Below are 13956 nucleotides of genomic sequence, written 5' to 3'. Positions count from 1 at the left end.
AGTGGCCCGAACCTCATGATCGTCGTGGGTCTGACTGAAAGATGTTCTTCATCCCACTGGTGACATGTTTTAGCATAGACGGGAACACATGAAGGACAGGGAACTTGTTGATGTTAAAGAAGACTTGCAGTTGAGTAAGAATCCAGAATGTCTACCACAGGCTCCAAAATACTGGGAGGATTTCAATTCATGTCTGACTTTTCCTTCTCAAGCTCCTCTGCCACCACATCCAGATCACAGAGCCGAGGTAAAGGATTATGGCTAGCGCACATTGTCATTCAGCCAACAGGGGTCAGCCTAATCCCACACCCAACTGCCTTAATCCCAACTGCCTTTCTGCCTCCATAGAGCCTCCGCTATGCAAAGCTCTGGACACCCTCACTAAGAGCCACCACCATCAAGGCCTATAGACCTAGACTACGCCGTGGGTAATCTGGCTGCCCTCAGGATTGAGGTTCTAGCTCCATCAATTTTTTTACTTCTAAATCTAACTATACTATTATATATTCTTCTCAAGAGCAAAAGGGAATGATACATTTTGGAAAAATAGTTGGGAGAATCCAATTCTGTGTTTCAATCATCCTCTTCCTATGTCTAATTTTATGTGCTTATTTGAATGGCCCATGAAGGGAAATATAGGGCCCCACATCATAAATACATTTTTATGTCCACAGTCTGAAGCAACCCCCCATTAATTAAAAAAGTACCCTCAAATTGGTGTCACTGAAGACTTAAATTAGAGAATAAGATTTACTATAGTTGGTAGCTTTTGGACAAAACTGTTTGCCTTTTCTTTCAGTTTAACGTATTTATATCTCTTCATTTTCTGAACAGGTGACCCACCTATATCCTTAACTCTGAGGTAGCACTGAAGATTTCTTTCTTTCTTCTTTTTGAGTTAGCTTGCTGACCTGCCTTAAAACGTGACAGGCTGCAGGCTGACCTGATCAATTCCACAGCATAAGCATGACTTAACTCAGCTTGTCTGGAGAAAGAGAATGCAAAATTAGTATTAAGAGAAGATATAAGCAATGGAATAGTTGGTTAAACATTATAGCTTGTAATAAATGAAAATATTGAGTGCATTTTAAATGATTAATGTATGAAAACTGTCATCACTTACTGTGCATTAATAAAAGAATGCACACTTCCAATAGTGGTTAAGGTTGCAGGCCCATCGCTTGGCTTGGGCAGCGTGCATAGTAATGCTTAGTATGACAATGAGTTGGGGTAGCTGAAAATTTAGGATGGTTGCAAGTTTGTGTAGTATTTGGATTAGCATCTTAATCTGTGCCTTGTCAGCCTCATCAGTACACAAGCTATACATTTTTTTTCAAAACTAGCAAAAATATGAATGCATTAAACATTTTTTTTTCTTTTAATTGAGAATAATGACCAAGGTACCTGCTTAAACAAATACTACCAGCAGTCATTAGTTAGGATGGTTACATGTAAAAGAAATGATGCCAGATAGTAACAAATCCAAGAGAAATTTATTATGAAAATGGCACCTGTGGATGAAAAAATTAAGTTACATAAAGACAACCATGTATGTGACATGTATGAGAATCTACAAAAGTATAAAAAGAACCCTGTTGTAAATGAAGTATGTACATTTCTGATTTGCAGCATTATCAATGGTCAATGAAAAAAAATGTTTCAAAATAAGCCAGGCACTCAGGAAGTTAGGTCCGGTTAGCTTCACACAAAACAAATGTATCATAGCTGTCACTTTGTAATGTTTTAATTTATATATATATATGTGTGTGGTAGAGTTGGTAACACTGCTAAGATTTTTACAAACAGAATATCCCTTTCCCCATTATTCAGCTACTTGGCACCAGTCTCCTCATAAAAGTTTTCATATATTTGTACAATAGTTAAAAACACAAACAGACACAGTCTTCACAGGTAATGAAGTTTTTTTTTTTTCGTTTTGTAATTTTAACACTATGGATTTAGACAGCAGCTGTGATTATCTGTTAGTTTAAATCACCAGAAATCATTTTGACACAACACAGAAACATTTATAAAAGAAAAACAAACAGCTATTTAGCTGTTCTTTGTAGCTGATAGGTGCATTCCTTTGATTGTTCGATAGCTAGAATAGAGCTTCCAAAATTAATGTTTAAATTTTGTGATTAGCTTTCTTCACCTTCCAAACCTATTAAATCCTTGAATTAAGCTCATTATTAAATGATGACTTATTCCACAGTGGTTTGGGCCCAGCTCATGGAATTAAAGATCCTAGAGGAATTCACTCAACACAGTGATATTCAAAGGACAGCTGAGTTACTATAGTAGCATTGCACGCATAAACATATATATATGACAATTCTATATTCCATTATACCTTCCCCTCCTGTTTTTAAAAAATGTTGGTTGACCTTTGAACTAATTTTCTGTCTCACTGGTAATTGCTTTATTATATTGCTCCATCAGCCAACCTGGAAGGAAACCAAAGAAAAGCACCCACTGCTTATAGGTAGAGCACAAGGGACTCTGGGAATGTTAACAACTGAGGCTATATGGCATCAATTTATTGAATATATCTGAGCATTACTCTTCACTCTGGAAGAAAGAGTCATACCAGAATTCCATGTGGGAAAAATGGCTCCATTAACCTTGAGCTAGTTAAGAGTCTTTTTATCTCTGAGAATGAAAAAGGTTTTGGAGAACGGGGAAGGAAAGATGAGGAAGGGAAAGGGGAGAGGATAGGGGGAGGGAAAGAAGGGAGAGGTTGGGAGAATTTCACACACCAGAATAAGCAACAGCAGGAATTTTATAAAGTGAAACGGAAGGTTCACAGACAGTAGAAGCAGCATAGGGGTGACATTACAGAGGAAGGCCACCACACAAAAATCACTAACCCCCAAGAATCACTGATTCACTAGGACTGCAGGAATGGGACGGGACTACCCCGGACTAGAGATAGAGCACAGAGAAGACAAAGGACAAAACAACTACATTAGCTTAGTATATACTGCATATAGAAACACACATTGAAACCGCAATGGACGACAGCCAAGGACATGTACACATTGCACACATTACAGTTCTCACATCTGTTATTAGATGCCTTAACAAACAGCTGCCAAAATGGAGTGGAAGAAGAATTTATACTTGACAGTCATTTGGAGTGTTTGACACTACACTGATTTCTGGCAACAAAGACAAAATAGGATATTTTTTTCTTTTTCTTTTTCTTTTTTTTTTGTACTTAATGTGCAGTTTTCAGTTGAGTTATCTGTTTGAAGTTTATTAACCCATTCTTTATTTTTAAGCTGTATTGGTTCCAACCTAGAAATAAGAGAATCAAAGGGAAAAGAAAATCCATCAAATCAAATCAGTCCCCCCAAAATACAAGCATTTTTTTTTTAGCAAGAAATGAAAAAAAGAATTAAAAGATGTTAAATATTTCTCCTCTTTTACTCTGAAGTGTTATTGACGTTGCAAAAATTAGCCTCAGTTAGACTGAGAGGGGGGGAGGGGGGCTTAACGAAAGGCAGTATGTACCTAAGCTGCTCCTCAATCGGTTTCATTGAGTTTCCCATAAGCCCCTTCAAAAAGGGCTTTACGGACCCATTACATTGAATGTGAGGCTACGCTTGTTAGTTGGGAGGTAACACATTTTAAGTTCCGCAGCAAACGTTAATGAGGGCTTTGTCTTAACTCACCAAGGAGACTGTAGCAATGGACTCCAGACCAGGACAGGACACATGTTTTTTCCCCCCCCAAAACCCAGCCAGGAGCTGCATTTTGTATGAAGACATTACAGATTAATAAATGATAGCACCATGGTTTTAGAAATTAAGTTAATGTTTCAGTAATTAACATTTAGTCCCACTGTTGTTGGTTTGTTTTAAACATTCTAGTCACAGGCCAGAAATTAAGTTTTAAGAACCCAAATTACTTTTATGTGCAAGTAAGAAAAATCTTAAAATCTTAACCATAAAAAGAGAATTAAATTCTGCATAAAATTCTAAAATACTATCCCCCTATTTTTTTTTTTTAAAGGAATTAGGAACAAAAACCAAAAAAGAGCCACCCCATTTCATTTGACTTAGTCAAACAGGGCACATTGTTTATGCTTGTCTCTTGCAATCTTGATCACATCAAGATCGTTAGGAAGAAAAATGGTTGTCACTTCTTGAGAAATCTCTTGACCACAAGACTGAGTATTCTATGGCAGAGGCATATACGCATTAAAGACATCTTAATAAAGATGCAAAAGGAAAGCAAAACAACCCAACACACATCTTAGAAGAAGAAGACAAAACGGCAGGCCACTGGTCCTCTGGCCCCGGAAGGCCAAACATAAACATATCTTTACAGGAAAGCATAGGTCAAGTTAAAGAAAGGGGGTGAGGGGGTGGGATGGGGACCGTCGTGTGGTGGAGAGAAGACGCTGACCTGCCCAAATTCAAAGTGCTAGAATAAAGGTGGAAACGGAAAAACGCCCACGATGCCTCCCCTTGGACCGCCCTGCGGGGGGCGGGCGCCTCAGTCGTCCTTGCGCTCCAGCGCCTGTGCGGCGGCGATGCCGTTGCTGTAGACGGGGAAGGGCAGCGTGGAGAAGAGCCCCTCGGCCGTGGTGAACACGTTGCCCGCGGGCATCTGCGTCAGGCTGGCCGCCGCGCTCACCGCGCCGCCAAACGGTCCCGACATGTTGAGCCGGTGCACGTGGTGGTAGAGCATCTCCATGGGCGTCTTGGGGTCGAGGCCGAAGCCCGGGCTGTTGACGTCCACGAAGTTGACGGCGTGCGCGTTGGGCAGCAGGTTGCCCTGCATGGCCAGGGTCACCTCGGCGGGCGCGTAGCGGATGGTGCCTGTGGTGTAGACCCGCTGCGCCGCCGCCGTGCCGGTGGCCGCCAGCGTCCCGGTCACCCTGTGCACCAGCGGCAGCACCACGTTGCCCGCCTGCAGCCTCTGCAGCGCCTCCAGGTCCCCGGGGTACAGCAAGGAGTTGGGCGCGCTGGGGCCACCCCCGGTGCCGCCGCCGCCGCTGCCGCCTCCACCGCCGCCGCCACCCCCCGGGTGCTTGTCCCGCGGGGATGCTGACAGCGGGGGCGACAGGGGGTCGGAGGTGACCGGGGCCAGGGCCGAGGTGGCCGAGGCGCCGAACTGAGTCTTGCGCGGGGCCGCGCTGTCTGCGCCGCCGGGCGGGGTGAGGACCGAGTCGGGGATGGCCACGTGCAGGCCCCCACCGCCCCCGCTGCCACCCCCGCCCCCGCCCCCGCCGCCCTGACCCTGCGGGGACGGGAAGTGCTCGGAGTTGGAGTTGGGGGGCTTGGTCATGCTGTAGGGGGACTCGTTCCTGGAGATCTCCCTGTTGGGCGGGTAGTTCCAGATGCTGCTGTCATTGTCGAAGTTGATGGGCTCGGCGATCTCCGTCTTGATCTTGAGCACCGAGGAGGCGGCGCTGTTGGGGGAGGCCAGCAGCCGCGGGGGCTCCACCAGGCCCCCCTCCAGGCCCGGGCTGGACGCGCTGGACAGGCGCCGGCGGCTGGCGCTGCCGCCCTTCTGCCGCTTCCGCCGCTTCCTGCGCCGCTGGAGCCTGCCCGCCGCCTGCGCGCCCGCCTCGCCCGCGCTGTCCGAGTCCTTGGCGCTGGCGCTGTCCGACGTGAGCGGCTCGCAGTCCTGCAGCCGCGGGTCCGGCTCGCTCTCCACGTAGCGCTCCACCTTGATCTGCATGGGCCCCAGCGCGCGGAAGCCTTCCTCCCCGGCCTTGGGGTTCTCGAAGTCCGAGTGCTCGAAGCTGTCGTCGTCGCTGTCGCGGCTGTCGGGGTTGCTGGAGCTGTGGCCTTGGTCGTGGCAGTTCATGTCCTGGTCGCACGTGCTGCCCGACTTCTTCCGGTCGGGCTCCGGGTCCTCGCTGTTCTCGGACTGGTTCCCCTTCTCGTCGGACTTGGAGTTCTCGTTGTCCTCTGTGTGGGGCCCGCGGTGGCCCGGCGTGGCGGGAGGGGAAGAGGAGGCAAAGGAGACACCAGGTTAGCAAGGGCGAGGCTCATCCCTCACTTTTTGGGTGTGTGTGTGTGTGTGTGTGTGTGTGGGTGTGTGCGCGGGGGAGCTGTGTTAGGTCCCTAAGCTTCTCCACACCACCTTGATGCCCTGCTTTCTCTCTCGAGGGCCCAGGTTAGCTGGACCTTTCCGCAAAGTGTGGTCCCTGGCCCAGCAGCACTGGCAGGATTGGACACTTGCTGCAAAGGCAGCGTCCCAGGCCCCCACCGGTCAGATTTTGTATTTGAATAAGATCCCGTGGAGATGCACAGGTGCATTAACGACTGAGAGGGCCTGCAGAACTACCCGAGGGCGTCAGAGTACACATCTTAGAAAAGGGTGTGAGCGGCACAGAAAAATGATGGTGTGCAAGGTGGTTTTCTAAAGAGGTCTGGCACCTTCCACGGGTGACTACCTGTTCGTGGAAAACATGTTCTTTTCATAAAGTTACTTTTCTCTGCACTACTCAACCACCATCTGATTCACCGTATGTTTTAGTCATTTTTATTAACTTCTATCTCTCCCAACTGGCATATACGCTCCGCGGGGCAAGGAATGTTTGCCTTTTTGGCCCCCTGTGTAAATGAGGAGCAGAGGCTGTCTGTTCTAGAACTTCTGCCCCAGGACAGAACTTCCGATGAATGCAGTTTAGGAAACAGGAAAACAATCAGACCCTCTGGGAGTGACCCTCACGCCTGGGCTTCCCCGAGGCTGTGTCTGGAATAGAGGAATATTGTTTACAAACCCAGAGAGCAGGTGCCCTAAGGCTGGGGAGAGTCTGGAACCCTAGCTGTCCAGCACTTTTTAGGGAGAATAGATTTTCCCAGGACCGCAACCTCAGAAGATTTCGGGATGGTGCTGGTTTTATGGCTCTGCTGTGATGCTTTTGGGTGGCAGCTTGGACTAGAACCTTGATCAAAGCATGGAACTACCCAGGCCTTCCTGTGGCCAAAGAGGTTGGGTTAGAAGAGGCTCAGGGCTTTGGGCAGCTCTGAAATCCTGTGAGTTCTGTGCTCCCTGTCTCTCTATGTCTGTGCAGGGGCCTAGGGCTTGGGGGAAAGGTACATTTTTTAACATTAATTTTCCTGTGCCCCAAAGAGCTCAGAAAAACCTACTTCTCAAATACCGTATTTTCCGGCGTATAAGACGACCCCCTAATTTTACAGTTAAAACATAGGTTTAGGCCTATATTCGCTGTATAAGACTACCCCCCACTTCCGAGGCAACACCAGTTTTTTTTTAATAGACCGCCTCTCTGACTCTGGCCAATCTGAGCAGGCTTTTTACTAGAACACAGTGTAGCTTCGGGTACAGAACATGTATATATATATACAATGTATATATTTATACACTATCACATAGAAATGTTAAGTATTGTGTGTATACATATATGTGTGTATAATGTACGTGGTGGTATAAGTACAGTGTTTGTGTACAATATATGTGTAGAAAGAGAGGCTCAGCAAATGTCGTAATGTAAGATCGGCCAGTTGCTGTGCTCTGCCGATGGCCCTCTGCCGTGCACCAGCCCGCACGCCCGGAAAGGCACGCCCTCACTGCAGAACACGGAGAAGGAGCAATACCTGCAATACCTGAGTTGTCTTTAGAGTCTGACTCAGAGTCCGACGTCTCTGAGGACTCCGAAGTCTTCTCTGGCAGGTGGGGGAGCTGTGCGATGTCCATCGGGGTGTCCTTGTACTCGGGATTACTGCGGGGAGGGGAGGGAGGACTCGTCAGGAGTGCACACACCCACTCTGCACAGTTTGCTCTCCACCATCCTCTTCCCATTTCCTTGCCACAAACTTTTAGAGTTTAGAGCATGTAAACGACTAAGCATGAAATAATTTCTCTGTTCATCATGGCAATTTTACTGAAGCTTGGATGCCTGTGTGGGGCACAGGTGCACCCTGCTACGATGATTGAATACCCAAATACTACACGAAAGCCACTAAAAAGCTTTTACATAATCAGGTACCACTGGGGGCCAGGAACTGTGCTGCTTGACATTCCTCACAGTATAACACCTGGGGGAGGGGGCAGAGAGGAGGAGAAGCATTCTCAGCGATTCCCTCCCATAGCCCCTGGGGTGCCCTGTCTTCTCCTGGGCTCCTCATGAGCCCATGCCTCGGTACCTTTGTCTTGGCTCCTTGATGGAGCATCTCAGGTATTCAGATGGCTCCAAAGCTGTGTGTGTGGGGGGGAGGGGCAGAGCTCTGAGTGCCTAAGATCTGACAGATGCACAGGTGCACCCTGGGATGCGTGGATTATGGCTACTGAACTGTCAACACACCCATTACAATCACATTTTCATCTGTGCATGTGGTGTACACCTGTAGCTTGTTAGCTGGAAATTTGATTGCGGTGGGGAGGGTCCCAGTGTGAAAGAGACCCTAAGCAGAATGGAGCTAACCCCACTTGCACAAACATGTTGAATTTTTGTTCTATTTTAAATTCAGAAATAAGCCTTTTTCTGGAAAAGTGAGACTCTTCAGTCAATTTGAGCTAGCTGTCTTCTAAAAATGCCACTCCAAGGCTGGCCCAAGGCATGAGCAGTGCAGGCTACTATAACCAGAAGCCACAAGGAAAGTCTCTTGCCTCAGAAAGGAAGATGCCTCTGCTAACCCTCCATAATGCTTAGCCAACCAGAGGCTTGCAAAAGAGCAGTGGTTCTCAACCTTTCTAATGTCGCCACCCTTTAATACAGTTCCTCATGTTGTGGTGACCCCCAACCATAAAATTATTTTCGTTGCTACTTCATAACTGCAATTTTGCTACTGTTATGAATCATAATATAAATATCTGTGTTTTCCAATGGTCTTTGGCTCTACAGCAGCGGTTCTCAACCTGCAGGTCGCCTAAGACCATTGGAAAACACAGATATTTACATTACGATTCATAACAGTATCAAAATTACAGTTATGAAGTAGCAACCAAAATAATTTTATGGTTGGGGGGTCACCACAACATGAGGAGCTGTATTAAAGGGTCGTGGCACTAGAAAGGTTGAGAACCACTGCAATAGAGGTTTACCAAATCATTTGCTAATTTCTAGTGAAATTCCTATATTAAAGAGTCACTGGTTCAGTAACTAAAATTGCACGTCTCTGGGAGGGTTAATTCACTAAGATGGATTAATCAGACAGATACTCCTTAGTGTGAATTAGCTTCAGCAGCGGTGCTTTCTTTAGGTAATCAGATGAGACCAATGGTGGGAAGGTAGCCTTAGCACTAATGCAGTTTCGGAATATTCCGAGTCTGTAATTCTACCAAGCATTGTGAGGGAATGGGAGGCAGACTGGGGAGTAATCATCTCAGAACAGAGAAAACAAGCCTAGATGGAGCCCAGGAGAGATTCTGAGGAGGAAGAAGGAGCATGGCAACATTGCTCAGTGAAGAACAAAGGACAAGAAGGTGGGAAAGAAAAACAAACTTGAGTAGTGGCTGTTCGCCAAGGCCAGTCCTTTTCTTACTAGACTTCCAGCCTATAGAAGTGATACCAAGGACTTGGCACTTGGCAGAGTTTTTTCTGCTAAAGCCCATCTATATTAGTCTCTTTTGGTCCAGATGGCATGGAGGTTCACAAGTTATTTGACACTTATGGCCTCTAGTTATTGAACTCAAGGCGAGTCTTTAGAGGTGAGCTGAAACAGGTCTAGCATGTCTGAGATTGAGGTTCTTGAGCCTGAAGACTTGTCTTTGGTGCCCAATCTGATTCCTTCTTCTCCCTATGTTATTAGATGGACTAGAATCACCAAACACTCATGAGCTTGTCCATGTGGTCCTCAGCTATACTAACAGTGTTCACCCAGAGCTGCATGGACTGACCTCTCCTTGACCCTTCTCATGCCCTCTGTCTGGAGGCAGAGCAGGACGTCATGAGAATGATGGTGGGCCAGGAAGATCCAAATAGGAAGAGATCTCCCTGAATGGGAGCAACAACCATATAGATTGTTTCAGTACCCTAGGTTACATCACTGTGGGAAACAGACATCTTACCTATGATGTCCCTGTTACCTGTGTCTAGTTCTTTTTTTTTTTTTTTAAATATATTTTATTGATTTTGTACAGAGAGGAAGGGAGAGAGATAGAGACCTAGAAATGTCGATGAGAGAGAGTCATCGATCAGCTGCCTCTTGCACACCCCCCACCGGGGATATGCCCGCAACCAAGGTACATGCCCTTGACCGGAATCGAACCCGGGTCCCTTCAGTCCCCAAGCCGACGCTCTATCCATCGAGCCAAACCGGTCTCAGCATGTGTCTAGTTCTTAATAATAATGGGTCTCCTTAGCAAAACTCAATTCCCGCCCCCCCCCCCCCCCCCCAGCAAAATACTGTCAATGCCATAGAATCTTATTCTATTTCCTCATTGGCATTGAGTTTTTATAACCTTCTGCTCGACATATTGCCACTGTTCCATAACATTTATATAAAGGGATTTCTTGATGCCATAAATACACGATTGCATGAAATTCAGGCCTTGGAGGAATCCACATTAAATACACATACCTTTAGAGAGAATTGATGTAGAGTAGAAGAGGTCAAAAAAGGGGAAAAAAAGTAGATAAATGAAGACTCTTTTAAGTGGTACACATTAAAACCCTCTCTAGAGCAATAATCATTAGTGTCTGATTGATATGCTATTGGTAGCAAGCACATTCATGCCTTCAAGTCATCACCAACGTGCATGAATACACTCTGAAGGGCCAGCGTGCTGATGAGCCATGGTTGTCAGCGTCTCAGCTCCATTTGGCTGTCTCAAAGAAAAATGGGATTCAAGGACTCCCTGTCTAGATAATCAGCCAAAGGGCAACAACTTCCATTCATAAGACCTATCCGAAGTTTTCCTGCTCAGCCCATGTGTGGGCTCTGCTCAGTGGCTGCAGGCCAAGGGAAGCCAGAGGCGGGAATGACAGCGGAGGGAGGGAGCTGGCTGAACGGTCAGATAGCTCCAGGACAGGATCGGTGGAGAACCTCCCACAGAGCTTGCCCCCAAACGCAGACCACCCAGGCTTTGGTCTTGGCTAGTTTTTTGCTAGTTTAAATGCAAAGGCAGAAAGGAGGAAGGACTGAGAAATGGTGCTGCATCCTAGAATTTAGGAAGCTTTTGAGCATGGCCACATTCATGGATGTCAATTTGAGGGCACATTAATAAAGGTAAAACTTGCCTGAGGTCACAGACTAGGCAAAAGAAGGCTGCCTTCATTTTTATACTGATACTAGAGGCCCAGTGCATGAAATTTGTGCACTTGGGGGGCCGTTTGCTATGCCTGGCCTGCACCCTCTCACAGTCCGACTGACAGCGTAGGCCTACACCCCCTGGGGAGGCTAAGCTGGTAGTGGGACATCCTCTTGCATCAAGCGTCTGCCCCCTGGTGGTCAGTACATGTCAGTGACCGGTCGTTCTGCTGTCTGGTTGATTTGCATATCACCTTTTTATTATATAGGATTATCTTAATTCTAGCAAAGCAAGTGACTTTGCTTATCAAAACTTCAATCCTATGCAATACGCTGGGGGATTCAAAGGCATAGGGTACAGGAGAACTATAATGTACCTTGCTTAATTCCATCCTCTCTTGCTTAATTTTCACAAGGATTGGAGTGTGTGAGTGCCTGTAAGTACATGTGGAGAAGGGGGTGCTTTTGAAGGCATCAGCTTTAGGCAAACGTCTATATTCTTTTTACGGCCTGAGCATTTGTGGGAAAACCAAAGCAGCTTCTGCAGAGCTTTCCAAATGCTGACAGACCAAGAACTATTGACAGTGTTGTGAATCTGCCCCGGAAGTCCCTTCCAATACAGCTTTGATCTTTTCACATTTCTCTGACTCTCGTGGAAAGAAAAGCAGCATTTCCACATAATTGCACACCTGATACTGTCAAGAGATAACACAACATGCCAGAGACTAACCATTGGGATGCCCGTTTTGTGACTGAAACAGAAGCAAACAAGAATTGGAAAATATACCTAAGAAGATAATTCACCCAGATGATGTTCTTCTCATTCGCATTCTTGGCGTTGATAGCGATGGTGGCACTTGACTGTATCCAGATATAGCCTCCGTTCTTCTGCATCCAACGGTAGTACTTCGTCACACACTGGCCCTTATTCAGCACTGGAGGGGGAAAAACAAAGCAGAAGGCCCTGCGTGTTAGGACTGGGACGAGGTGACTGTCATGTCTGCAAAACCTCCAGCTTAGGAAGAAGGGAGGACCGCCCTGAGCCAGGGTGGCTCCCTGTGTGCTTAATGCAGAATGCCATTAGCAGAACAAATAAAATCAACAATCCAGTGGAGCAGCGTCTCCCCAGGGAGGGTTACTCGCGTGTGTAGCAAGACTTTGTTCCATTTTGGGCAGCCATGGAGTGAAAGGAAGAATAAAAGGACTACAAATCTTTTTGGCTCACAGAATCCCTAATGCAGTGTGGATATTGTCAGTGGGTTCGCCATCGGATGGCAACAAAGGCGACTGTGTACAGATTTATTCATAGCTTCGAGGTAGACCTCTTTGAGATTCTGGGTATTCAAGGCGCTCCAGAGATACTTCCCCCCTCCTTTGACGGCCCACCTCCGTGCGAGCGGGCGGTGTCAACCAGCGTCCTTGTACCTCTGTTCCTTTTGATCTCGTGCAACGGAATTTACAGCCCACGTAGGAGCTAAATTTACATTGGTCAGTCGGGGGGAAATTCTGGTGAGACTTGACAAATGTTGGAGCAAAATAAATTTCCCAACCGAGTCAGAGAGAAACGCTGGCCTAAGGGAGGCACGGAATTGACTTGGCTGGAGCCAAACAGAGTGACAGCTCCACACAGACGCTGAAATATGGCCCGAAATGAAGGAACAAGTAAAAACAATCAGTAATGTGAAACGGTGCCATTAAATACCCACGGAAAGAGAGCTTTAAAATGCAGATGTTAAAAAATGATACTTTAACCAAAATCTTGCCAAGTCGAAATTGATTTGACTTGTATCCGGGTATTCCTGAGCTAGTAAAAGGAGGGGAAATGCAGTAAATCATCCCTGAAATAAAGTGCTAGGGGTGGGAATGGTTTAAAAAGATGCTGGAAACGTGCAAATCCTCGGCTATTGCTTGGATACGCATGGCAGCCACTCCACACCCCCCTGCAGCCTGCCAGCTGGCCGGCCACTAGAGGGCAGTGTGCACTTGTCCACATCACCCGCGTTTGGCATGTCCTTGTCTCTGTCTGCTAAAATGAAAAAGCTCTAACTGCTGTAATAAATTTGGCTAAATTAGCTGCTAAATGGTTATCTCAAGTAATATGTATTTGCATTAATCATCTTGCTCTAAACCAGAACAAGCCAGAGTCCTAAAGACGTAGTAAATTCATATTGTCCATTTAATTACGGCTAATAAGTGCTTCATATACAATAGTTCCATGAAGTACATTTTTTTTTTTTGGGAGGGGGGGGGGTAGATGGGTAAGGGGAAGTCACTTTGGAAAAGAGCAATGGTTAAGTGTTTAAGGATGGTGAAGCACTTTGCTGACATGTCTGAGCCACTCTTCCCAGCCCCAAAAGTGATAAAAAAAAAAAAAACCACCCCAAACCTCAACCTATTATACTCATAAACATATAAACGTCAATGCCTTTCTCCCATTCCTCCCTTTTCTCACAGCACACTAAAGGGATGGTTGTAAAGTTGAAATAATTATATATCTTAACAGTTGCTTGGGAAAGCCTGGCTTTGATGAGGGCTTCAGGTAGTAGCAAGTTCTATTCCATAACTATTCCACGGCGTAGGGTGCTTTTAAGTCCAGGACTGTCACCTGCTGGTGGCCAGGCTCCACAGGGAGCATTGTACTGGCCTTTTGTGTGCGGATATATGTTTGCCATTCTGTGTGCCTGGCTTCCCAGGCTACAAGACCGTGTGGTGTAGCTGAGAGCAGTAAAATACTAACTACGTCACACAGCTCTCTGTAAACTATTGTTGCATGCAAAGA

The 13956-nt window shown here is 46.4% G+C and overlaps 1 protein-coding gene across 17 annotated transcripts in view; it reads right to left on the bottom strand.

Annotated features, from left to right (window-relative positions):
* Window positions 1-1482: 1482 nt before the first annotated feature.
* NPAS3 (neuronal PAS domain protein 3) overlaps window positions 1483-13956 on the bottom strand; it is an 865565-nt gene continuing 853091 nt past the window's right edge. For 11 of the 17 annotated variants that reach the window (XM_084874501.1, XM_084874510.1, XM_084874513.1 and 8 more), the window contains 3 exons: window positions 11965-12112; window positions 7584-7708; window positions 1483-5927 (listed from right to left, as the gene is read on the bottom strand). In XM_084874501.1, coding sequence (XP_084730627.1) covers window positions 4504-5927; window positions 7584-7708; window positions 11965-12112 — 1697 coding nt within the window. In that variant the 3' untranslated portion in view covers window positions 1483-4503. The remainder of the gene's footprint in view (window positions 5928-7583; window positions 7709-11964; window positions 12113-13956) is intronic. The other 6 variants (XM_084874511.1, XM_084874512.1, XM_084874515.1 and 3 more) reach the window with 1 other exon arrangement.

The sequence above is a fragment of the Pipistrellus hanaki genome (assembly GCF_964339955.1).
Source record: "Pipistrellus hanaki genome assembly, chromosome: 1".
NCBI classification, from domain to species: domain Eukaryota; kingdom Metazoa; phylum Chordata; class Mammalia; order Chiroptera; family Vespertilionidae; genus Pipistrellus; species Pipistrellus hanaki.
The sequence above is the reverse complement of the archived record's forward strand: the minus strand, read 5'-3'. Positions and strand labels throughout refer to the sequence as shown.